At 36.1% G+C, this 12,142-nt stretch overlaps 2 protein-coding genes across 10 annotated transcripts in view; one reads left to right on the top strand and one right to left on the bottom strand.

Moving 5' to 3' along the window:
- Positions 1-6,075, bottom strand: part of LOC106884040 (zinc finger protein OZF) — a 12,337-nt gene extending 6,262 nt beyond the window's left edge. Inside the window, exons 1-2 of one of the 2 annotated variants that reach the window (XM_052972774.1) lie at positions 5,887-6,075; positions 3,491-4,109 (exon numbers count right to left, since the gene is read on the bottom strand). In XM_052972774.1, the coding sequence (XP_052828734.1) occupies positions 3,923-4,109; positions 5,887-6,038 (339 nt within the window). In that variant the 5' untranslated portion in view covers positions 6,039-6,075 and the 3' untranslated portion in view covers positions 3,491-3,922. Of the gene's footprint in view, positions 1-3,490; positions 4,110-5,886 lie in introns of those variants that run through there. The other variant, XM_014935252.2, reaches the window with a different exon arrangement.
- Positions 1-11,445, top strand: part of LOC106884031 (mRNA-decapping enzyme 1A) — a 39,737-nt gene extending 28,292 nt beyond the window's left edge. For 4 of the 8 annotated variants that reach the window (XM_052972764.1, XM_014935230.2, XM_052972767.1 and 1 more), the window contains one exon: positions 8,609-11,445. In XM_052972764.1, the coding sequence (XP_052828724.1) occupies positions 8,699-10,540 (1,842 nt within the window). In that variant the 5' untranslated portion in view covers positions 8,609-8,698 and the 3' untranslated portion in view covers positions 10,541-11,445. Of the gene's footprint in view, positions 1-5,725; positions 5,770-5,789; positions 5,847-6,067; positions 6,350-6,565; positions 6,739-8,608 lie in introns of those variants that run through there. The other 4 variants (XM_014935234.2, XM_014935233.2, XM_014935232.2 and 1 more) reach the window with 4 other exon arrangements.
- The last annotated feature ends 697 nt before the right edge of the window (positions 11,446-12,142 follow it).

Here is a 12,142-nt window from a genome sequence, read left to right as displayed (position 1 = left end):
CTGGAATCTATTTGACTGGTGCTTTATTTTACCAATCCCTAGAAAAGGAATGTTCATCTTGGCAGCATTTGAACTCAAAATGAAAAGAATCAGAAGGAATAATGATTTCAAATAATGATTTGGAATGAGGACAGTAATTTGGTGGGAGGGGTAAGTCAGTTACATCAGTTCCCAGTACTCGACTGGTACTTATTTTATCGACCCCGAAAGGATGAAAAGCAAAGGTGACTTCAGTGGAATTTGAACTAAGAACATTAAGATGGACTTACAATGCTGCTGAGCATTTTGCCCAGGTGCTAATGATTTTGCCAGCTCACTACCTTAAAGCCAGAAAAAATACTAATTTCAAATTTTGGCACAAGGCCAGCAATTTCAAGGAAGAAGTATGTCAATTACATTGACCCCAGTACTCAAATGGTACTTATTTTATCAACCTGGAAAGAATGAAAGATAAAGCCAGCCCCAACAGAATTGTTTTGGGAACTCAGAGCAGAAAGAGGGACAAAATGTCACTAATTATTTTGCTCCAGGTGCTAGCAATTCTAACTCACTGCCTTAAGGCCTGATGAAATATATTGAAAAGCATTTTGTCTGATGATCTGTCAGTCCACCAGCTTAACAGTCACACTAATGTTACGATTGATCCACATATCATTACTACTGATGCGGATTGTAATAGTATCACCCACACCAATACTTCTAGGTACCTAGATGCAACTTGACAACCATTTAGTACTTACACATAGTGTGCCACCTGTTTGTATACACCTGTAGTATTCTACTTATCTGTCAGTCACCTTACATCATCATTAAGCTTCATTCTTCATTGTTAACACACCACTTGTCAGTACTTAATGTTGTGTGACATCTATAAGTACTTACTTATTGTATCATAGTCTACCACCTGTTGATATTTACATGAAGTGTTCTACTTGTAAGGGTACATGGTTGTAACGTTCCGCCTGTCAGGTGCATACATATAGTATTCCATCTGTCTGTTACCTTTCATCATTGCTAGGGATGACTATTTTATGAGGGAAGGACTGGGAAAGGTTGTTAGTGTGAGGTATGAGAAATATATTTACTTATTTTCATTAACAATAACTGAGACCTTAGGCAATATGGTGTGCTTGAGAGGACCCATCAAGCCAAGTGCACCCATGCTGGTGGCACGTAAAGAACATCATTTGAACGTTGGGCCTCACAGAGGCAAAGTGGCTGAGTTCCTTTCGAGCATTGGGCCTTACAGAGGCAAAGTGGCTGAGTTCCTTTCAAGCATTGGGTAAAGTGGCTGAGTTCCTTTTGAATGTTGGGCCTCACGGAGGTTAGGTGGTTGAATTCCATTACACTCTTGGAGTGGTTAGCATTGGGAAGGACATCCAAATCAGACTGGTGTCTGGTGCAGCCATCCAGCATGCCAGCCAAGTCAAACCGTCCAACCCATGCCAGCATGGACAACGGACGTTAAATGATGATGATATATATACATGGCATTTTCAGTTTTCATCTGCAAAATCCACTCAAGGCTTTGGAAAGTCTGGGGACTTTAGGAGATACTTGCCCCAAAATGTTACACATTGGAACTGAACCCAAAATTATAGCTCATCTCCTCTATCTTTATCTCTCAACAACTCCATTTTGCTTGCTCTCCCTCTCTTCTATAATGTGAGTAACCATTTAGTTCTTCAACAGCAAAACACCTGTTCTGCTCTGGTCCCTTCCTTCATATTTTAACCCCTCGTCTTCTAGTATAAAGTTACCTCTTTTAGGGTTTGTAGTCTTGGAAGCTGCATGGCACCACACTAGTGCTGGTTTCTTTTGCTGAATTACTAAATTACAGGGACATAAACACACCAAGACCGTTTGTGAAGTAATACTAAGGGACAAACACATGCACATACAACTGGCTTTTTTCAGTTTCTGTCAACCAAATCCACTCATAAGGCCTCAGGCAACTTGAGGCTACAGAAGAAGACACTTGCCTAATGTGCCACCCTGTGGGACTGAACCCAGAACCATGTGGTTGGGAAGCAAATTTCTCACCACATAGCTGCACCTGCACCTATATATGTGTGTGCGTGTATATATATATATATATATGTATTATATAAACCAGAACTAATTGTGAGGGATTATCAATCTGGGCAAAATACTTCATAAGCTCTCTGTTGGCACATCGGGCTAACAATATTATTTAGATTAGTGAAGAACTTCAGGTAATTTTGTGGCAGGGTTCAAGGTTATGGTTCATCACATTTCTCTATTGTAAATACATGGATGGGCTCCAGACAAACTAGTTTTTACACAGAGTGATATATAAGAAACAAGTTTAAAATAATGGTCATTGCATAATTTTTCCTTTATTGGAGCAAATTTGGCTTACAGCTGTTTCCAGTAGTCATTATAGTCACATTACTGATAGGTTTACCCACTTAGTCAACTGATCAATTGATGAAAATTGAATGAGCTAAGAAATTTAATGCTACTTTCATCAGAGCCATTTCTGGTTATGACAATAGACCAATTGATTAGACCTATCAGTAATATACCTATAATGACTACTGGAAACAGCTGTAAGCCAAATTTGCTCCAATAAAGGAAAAATTATGTAATGACCATTATTTTTAACTTGTTTCTCTTATATATATATATATATATATATATATATATATATAAAAGCTCATGGTTTTGGTTTCAGTCCCATAGTAAGACACGCTGGGCAAGAGTCTTCAACTATAACCTTGAACTGACTATGTGAATGGATTTAATAGACAGAAACTGAAAAAAGCCCATTATATATGTATGAATATACATGTGCACATATCTGTCTTTCTGTCTCCTTGTCTTGACATCATATGCTTATTGTACGTAAATGTCACCATCATACAAGTAGTACCATTTGGTTTGCAATCTTCAGTGAAAACATGGCAGGTCATTTGGGAAAATATTACAGAGAAAACAGGTGATGGTTGGCAACAGGAAGTGTATCCAGCTGTTGAAAAACTGCCTCAATGAATTTTGTATGACACTTGCAAGTATGGAAAAGTGGATGCTAAAATAATGATATATGTGTGTGTGTGTGTACATTATATATATTTTCAAAGTATTTTTGTTTGTGATCACCATTATTGATGGAGACTGAAACAACAGATGTCAAGGGAGTGAGTAGCAGTTGGAAATATTAAATACAGGTGTGAGGAAAGTGAAGGGATTATAATAACTGAGATGTAGTAAGAAGTTTTGCAATGGCTGGGGTAACAGGTATTTTGATCAAACTGTAACTGCAATTTTTTGTTATAAATTTATGAGAGATATTTCCAAAAGAATTGAAAACAATTCACTATATGTTGATTTTTTTTTTTTTTAAATGATGGAATTTTACACACACACACACGTGATATACTTTCTCTTCCTGACTTAGCCTTGTATATGACAATCACTAATAAAACATATGGCCATTTATGTCGGCATCCATTGACAAGGTTGCAAAAGTAATGAAAATTTTTATATGATAAAAACTACATTCCAGAAAATCAAGGAGAATAATACCCTTGTCATCCCTCCCTCCTCCAACAGTCACCAAGATTTTCTTTTCTGGTCACTGGCTCTTGAACTTCGTAGGTTTTGGAGAAGAGGTATGAGGCCATTTCATACAATGATCCTATATTTATGGATCATAATTATATGCCCACATTTCATCCCAAGTTACCAGATTAGAAAAAGCATGTCTTCATAGGCTTCAAATGCTTCCATCAGGTCAGAGCAGACTTCCACGCCTCTCCTTCAAATCAGATGTCAACTACGAACATACCCACTTTGCACACTCTTTCCAATACCCAAAGTTTTCTGTTTGTCTTCTATAATGCCTTGTGTGGAATAATCTCACAGATTGTGACTTGCCTGTGTGAATCAATTATTCCACTCACTGGCAATTAATGTTAGTGGCTACAGTTGCATGGTTTGTCTTCAATGCAGGTTTCCCCTTCTTTGTCTGCATGTGAACATTGCTCTTGTCAGTTATGTCATCTGGTTGTTGGATGGCCTGCACCACTCTTATATAAAAAAATTCAATGATGACATATTGATTCTGCTTGGAACCCATTATTTCCCTGCAATGAAGAAGACCAAAGAGGAGAGTTACTATAGAGGAATAGTTACTCAACCAACATATGTAATTTGAATGACTTATGCCACTTAAAACATATGTTAAGTCCACTTCTACACTTGTTTCAAGACAATATGCATATATATATATATATATATATATATATATATATGTATGTATCCAAATTGAGGGAATGGAATGGGTAAAATCCAGGCTACATATGTTTCTCAGCGAGCTGATCCTCTGATGTAATAATTACTCAACAAGGGACACACAACTTATCTAATCATTTTACCCATTCTACTCCCTCAATTTTTGAATTTTTATTCACATTCATAGCAACTCTAGTTGCTAACTATGAGCTGTACAGAAACTTTCAGCTTATCAAATTTCCTCATAACTTTCATAGGGGGAAAAAGTGTATAACCTTTGACACCAATAAATTGTTCTTGTTTCTGACTGTACACTGTCCACTTCCTACAATTGGATCTCTGGATCTTACCCTTATATATCAATATATATATATATGTGGCAGGATAATTCCACTTTTTATCTACCAAAGCCATTCGCAAAAGTTTTGGTTACCTTGTGGTTATGATAGGTGACACTTCCTCAGTGCACTAGGATTGAACCTGAAACTACATGGTTGGGAAGTAACTTTTTAACTACACAGCCATGCTTCCACTTATCCAGCAGTCTGTCTCTAATTATCTATCTACATATCTGTGTGTGTGTGTATACACAGCCATAAAAACAGTCATTAAACGACTGCTTTTGGTTCAAGATATGTGAATTATTTTGATACATTTGTACGAATGTGTGTGTATATGTGTGGATGCTTTTGTGATGATTGTTAAAATTATGAATTTCAGTAATTTGTTTTAAGAGGTAAAAATCTATTAAAATGCAGGGGAAAAAAGTGGTTTAATAATTAAGAGAAAAACTAGGAGAAAAATCCGAAATTAAATCAAAATCACATTAATAGGCTTATGTATGTTTATATATATATATATGTGTGTGTGTGTATATGTACATATACATATACAAGTGTTTATGTCTATATATCTATATATAATTTTATATATTTGTATCTATGAGTATATATTATTCTGTGTATTATCATGTGGAAATAAAGGCCTTTTATTATCACAATGAAGTATACACTCTACATAATTGAGCCTACATTAGAACTGCGTTCGTGCCAAACGTATACTTTTACACACACACACACGCATACACAAACAGTCCCTACACCCTCAGTGATAGGTGTGTCTGTCTGTTATAATGTAAATGCTTTGCTTTGCCTTAATCAAACTATTGAAATGCGTGTTTGTATGTATGCTTGCGTTATGAAATTGTAATTATGTAACCTGAATGCACGATCTCGATATTTAATTCTGTTTCTCTAGACTACCTTGATTACGGGCTATCCGTGCTGCTGTACAGATGGAAAATGTTTGCTATCAAGTTTCAATTTCTGTTTCCAACACCAGCATCTTGAAATAACACCCATGCCAATAATTTCTCACAGACTCTGTGTGTGTGTGTGTGTGTGTGTGTGTGTTTTCCCGCACGCGTTTCTGTTGTAATGCATAGGAAATAAAAAGATAGCTGTGTGTGCTTCTTTGTAATACATAAATATGTGTGTTACTGTGTTGTCATAGGTGAGTGTAAACAAAATTGTGTTTGCGTAAACAGGAAAAGCTGTGTGGTTTGGTATTGGGTCGGAGTAGGATGACAAGTGAGCTGGGTGTTTTCTTATTGTCTGTGGTGACACTTACTTTTTAGGTGGAGCTGTCGGTTTCAGCAGAAACATCGGGAAAACATAGGACAGTAAAAACTGTTGGTGGATTATGTCGATAGTTGGCAATACAGTTCCAGCTTCTACTCCACACTGCAGCCTACTTTCTAACACAAATGCACGCACACGCATGTACACACACACACGCGCGCGCACACACGCACATAGAGTTTATTATTGATTGGATTTTGATTATTACTGCTGTTTTTTAAAATCTTTTTTATCCTTCGTTCCTTCTGCATTTGTTGAAGGTAAACACCTTCAACATGGCGATAGTACACGAAATCGCAGTTATTTTCACAGTTCTAGAATATTTTAATAGAAAACTGTGACCTTTCTCTAATACTACAGAAAAAAATATCTATAAAGTTAGTGAAAAGGAAATATTTAGATAATTGACATACATCGATATGTATTTCATTTCAGATGACTTTTGTAAAGAAGTTAGTATAAAAATATATTCTATAAATCTTAGTGACTCAGTTACTTTAGGAATTCTGTCTTCCCGATATAGTATCCGATTTTTTTTATTTAATGTTTAATTTTGATAAGACTATCAGAATTATACTACTACTGTATATTGGTTATTAAAAGCCGTTACTTTATATGTTACTCGAATAACTGTACTCTGATGCATTTTTTAACGATTGCTTTGCTTTTAAATAGAACAAATTCTATGGAAATATTTATTCTCTTAAAATATTTTCTCTATTATTGAAACCATAGTAATATGTAGAAGCAGGCGGAATAGTTTTAACAAAAGAGAATGTGTCCACCATTTTATTTTGCACACTCGTTTATGTCCGGTCTAATGAGAATCGATTGGCTCCAGGTATTCTAGTCACCCGAGTTATAAATTTTCTTATTTATAGGAAATCTCAGTGTAATTACTCTGCATATTAGAAGTAGCAGTCTAATTACTCTCAAATCATGCCCTGCTGTCTTGAAAAGGAAGGACATACTGGACAATGTAGTTACATATATACAAAATAATTGGATGGTCACAATTGGAACGTTTGTTCATATGTCTACTCGAGCGGGGCTGAACTGGGACTGTCCAACATCTGTTTTGGCTTAACATAATTACTAGAAAACTGTTGGGACGGTGATATGGCCAAACAACAGCTGTTTTTACGTTTGCATTTCACTAGCTAAATGTCTTTTATGATTTTGGTGCAAACCACGAATTATAAATTTAACTTTGTTTTGGTAAACATCGAATATATGTATTATATATGTCTTCAGTTTGTAAGATACTTGATAGTGTACTCCAGTTGGGTCGTTTTATCAATAGAAACGATTTTTGATTTCTCTTTTTTTATTGTCATTAGCTAACTGATCGATCGTTTGTTTAATCAGTCAAGTTGGCTCGTCACAGTCCTTTCGTTTGTAGTGGGTTCTCATCTACCCCTCTTCTGTCCTCACAGAAGTTGAGGACACGCTATCGATCAGGTCGCAGACTGACAAATGAGCTCTGACGAACTACTTGATAGATCCGACAGTTGACTAGTTAATTGACTGATACAAATAAAAAGGAGTGAAATGCATCTAGTCTAGTGTGTGTGTGTGATTTTGTTGGCAAAATGACCCTTCCAAAGTATATAGTGTGTGCGTGTGTTTGAAGTCTTGTTATAAATCATTTAAATAACTCTCATGTATTAAGGGTAATATTTCATACAGGTAACAAAATGATAGTTTTGATTTAGAAATCAATAAATTAGGATTCATAGTTCCAGTGATTTTTAAAGATAGATAAGTAAATGAAATTTTAAAATCTGCAGCTGCAAAAGAATAAAAGGAGAGTATATTTTTCAGTTTAATATCACTATCTGGTCCTTTGGTGCCAGAATCCACTTTGTTACAATCATCATGACCAGGTCTCCTGTCTAAGGACAGATTCCTTCCACTAGTTTTGGTGTCTTTGAGAAAGATCATAGGTGCTATTTTTGCACTCTCACTAAGCAATAATTTCTTTTCTCAATATTAGTACTACAGCTGCTTGCTTTCTTACACCTGTTTGATCAGAGCATGAAAACTAATTTTGTAAGGCTTCCCAACAAATTTACCTTTTTTAATGTATCGTCAATTGACAGCTAGTAATTGTTCACAAACACACACATTTCATTACTTAAGAAATGTTTATTTTATTTCAATATTTACTGGTTATAACCATTGATAAATTTATATTGGCTAAATATAAATTGATAAATTTACACATTGCTAACTACTCTAGTGCTTTCTCTCTGGCTACCCATTGTTGCCTTATTTATTTTTTATCAAACTAAATCAGCAACCTTCTTTATTTCTCGGTGTCTACATTTATCCATTTTCACTTAGCTTTAAGTGGGTGTTTTCCTCTTTTATCTAATATCATTTTGTTGATGCCTCTGGAACTAGCTTTATTTTACCCCCCCCCCAACTGCTATGCAACTCTTTTCAAATGGTTTCGTTTATTATAATCAACCCTTAACTCCCTACAACTGTAGAATTGATCACCATGGATGATCAAGTGATAATGTCTTATTTTGCACCAAAGTAAAATAAATTCTTGTACTGAAATATGTATGCAAAGTTCTTTATTTATTTAACATGAAAAATGTATAAAATCATTTTAAAATCTATTCTATAAATATTGGTTTTTGTTTTGTTTTTGTATGCATTTTTAACTAAATTTAATTTTGTTTTTCTCTTTCATTTTTCAGAACTGATCATCTTGATGAAATGTCTCTCTGTAACCATATTTGTCTCTAGTCTTGTTATTTCAATACAAACATCCTTATAAAAGTGATTCAATGTCTAATCCAGCTCTGGGGAATACAACTAATGGTGCTTCAGCTAGTGGAAGCGGTGCTGCATCTTTGAGTTTAACCAATCCTTTGGCATTTCTCCCTGTGGCTGCTGAAGGGCGCATGAATCTTGCTGCTCTTCAACAGAAAGATCCTTACATCACCGCCATAGTTGATACAGCAAAGCAAGTAGCACTATATCTATTTAGTGCAAAGGAAAATGAATGGGAAAGAACTGCTATAGAAGGAACTTTATTTGTTTACAGACGATCTGCCTCTCCTGATAATGGATTTATGATCTTAAATCGACTTGGCCCCAATAATCTAATTGAACCGATAACAAAAGACTTAGAATTTCAACTTCATGATCCATTTTTGCTTTATCGAACTGCAAAAGCTATCTGTGGAATTTGGTTCTATGATAAAGATGAATGTGCTCGTGTGGGTCAGCTTATGAATAGTCTTGTCCAGTTAGCCATTACAAACCATCATGCTAAAACCCAGAACTGTACTAGACAAAGGCGTGCCTCGGAAAGTGATTCCTTAGACGATCGTTCATCTGATGTAAAGAAGGAACCATCAATTCCTGTGCCTATTGTGACAACTGCTACTCCACAAATTGTGACTACTTCTGCTGCATCAATGCCTGCCAATAGACCTGTCGGTATTTTACAGTTGCTTACTAAAGCTCAGCATGAATATGATAAATCTAAAGATATAAAGAAAAGACCTGAGCCAGTAACTCTTACTGATAACCCTGGCAAAGCAGCTGCAAGCTCCACTTCGTTGATTCGACCCACTCCTCTGTGTATTGGCAACTCGTCTCAAAATTCCGACAATGAAATTGATGCTTACAGTAGTGTGACTCTGCCTGGAAGAGAAATTTCCTCTCAAATTTGCCTTGAAAAACTCTTTTCCAGTAACGATGTTGGGAAAAATACTTCCAAAGTAGCTAACCAAAGTCCATTGTCAAATATTTCTAATAGGGATAATGAAATCCCTTCTAACCAAATGCCTTCTATAATGAAGCAACTGGGGTCCACTGTTTCTCTGGTAGAAGACATTGAACGTCAACAACGAGGTGAAGCTGTACCATCAAGGACTCATGTTTTGTCATCTCCAACGACTGCTCAAGATGTAACAAGTGGTGTTGACATGCTGAGAAATATCTACCAAAACAGTTCCAATCTTACAACATCAACAATTTTGAACCAGAATACAGGTTTCCAGCAATTACATTCTGTTGTTACTTCTTCAGCTCTTACTAACTCACATTCTTCAGATCAAGGATTTGCCTTGTCTCAATCTCCAAAGGAAGCTATTTCAAACTTAGGCCACATGAATGCAAATAACCCACAACAGATGCCTCTTCCAGAGGCTACACACACACTTTTGTCTCCCATTGGGAAAAATGCACCAGGCAATGCTGCACTCAATGACTCAATGGCCAACTTGCTTGTAGCTAGGTTAGATCACTCAGCTAACTCAGGATTGATCCATAACCCTTCCCCTGCTGCAACTAAAACTGGATCACAGAGTCTTTTGACTCCTGCTGATCTTGAAACAATTCCATCAGGGCCACATAGCTCAGGAACTGGTCCAACTAACCTGGATATTTTATTGTCACCTATGGCTTTTGTTTCACCCCAAGCAAAATCGGCAACAACACTGACAAATTCATGTAATTCTGGTGATGTGGCCGATGTTTCACATACTTCACTTGTACCTTTGACCAAAGAGCAATTACAACAAGCTTTATTATATCTTTTAAGAAATGATGCAAATTTCCTGGCTAAGATCCATGAAGCTTACCTCTCAACTTTGAACAATGAGGCTTCTAACCTTTGAAAATATTTCTGTGATAGCTTCTTTTCCAATGATCTATTGTGTCTTTCACAAGCATATCACATCAGCTTGGCTCCTTTTTATTATTTTTTTAATAGAAGAACACTTACACTTCTTGGATTCTATTTTATTTCCATCCTTTGGCTTTTTTCAGAGTTTCAAATTTCTCTTTATATGCATAGATGTTTGTGAGTGTCTTTGTTAAATATTAACAGGACAGTTGTAATTACAATGAAAATTATGAACTTCTTTTGATGTAAAAAATAGCATGAAAATTATAATTTTTGGAAAGAGTACATTTAATTGGCGCTCTTACAATTATGAAACCCACTTGTGAACTGATAATGATTATCTTACGTGTTTGTTTATTGTCTCCACAAAGAATTGTTGATAGCCTGTGTAATCTGCAATTACGATGATATATATATTTGTTGGAATTGTACTTGCTTGGCAAGTAAATTGATATGAGATCAGGTGATGAAGTTGAAGCAGTTATATTATGGAGGAGTTATGTTAACCATTTACAAACACAAAAACTATTTTCACATATTCACTTTCATTAATCTTTTATTTCTAAATTATCTCATGTAATTTTTTTTTTTGACCCTTTATTGTATATAGAATTATTAAGAAATAGGCAAATACGAATGTAATAGTTCTTGTGGGTTTTTTTTAAATGGTTAACATAACTTGAAGATGTGAATGTGTGTGCCTGAGCGTGTATGTGTGAGGCTATGGGTCAGGGAATAATAATAAAATAACTAAAAAACGGGTTGTTTCTACCATATTTTTAAACCATGAAATATTAGAATAGTGACTGAATATTCTATTGATGTTACCTGAACGTATGCCATCTTTAGCCCCAAATCTGGTGTTCGAATTAAACATGGTTTCTATTTGGTGCCTAATGATGTCTTTATTCTTGCATTGTTTTGTAAACTTACTCTCAAATTATCATTTAATATGCAAATGTCAAATATAATTACATGAATAATTACTTTTCCTTATGAAACAATATAGTCATGTGTAAGCAATACTACCATTAGAAATAAACATTCTGAATGACAGCACTATACAAGACATGGCTGTGTAGTAAGAAGCTTGATTCCCAACCAGGTTCAGTCCCACTGTGTAGCACCTTGGGCAGGTGTTTTCTACTATAACCTCAGGCTGACCAAAGCCTTATGAGTGAATTTGGTGGACAGAAACTGAAAAAAGCCTTGTGTGTGTGTATGTATCATCATTGTCATCGTTTAACATCCGCTTCCCATGCTAGCATGGGTTGGACGATTTGACTGAGGACTGTCGAACCAGATGGCTACACCAGGCTCCAATCTGATTTGGCAGAGTTTCTACAGCTGGATGACCTTCCTAATGCCAACCACTCTGAGAGTGTGGTGGGTGCTTTTTACGTGCCACAGACACGAAGGCCAGTCAGGCGGTACTGGCATCGGCCACGCTCAAAATAGTGTATTTTACATGCCACCTGCACAGGAGCCAATCCAGCGGCACTGGCAACAACCTCACTCGAATGTCTTTTCATGTGCCACCAGCACAAGTGCCAGGAAGGCGACGCTGGTAACAATCACGCTCAAATGGTACTAT

This window comes from Octopus bimaculoides, chromosome 14 (genome assembly GCF_001194135.2).
Source record: "Octopus bimaculoides isolate UCB-OBI-ISO-001 chromosome 14, ASM119413v2, whole genome shotgun sequence".
NCBI lineage: Eukaryota > Metazoa > Mollusca > Cephalopoda > Octopoda > Octopodidae > Octopus > Octopus bimaculoides.
Note: the sequence above shows the minus strand (reverse complement) of the source record. Positions and strands in the feature narration are given on the sequence as shown.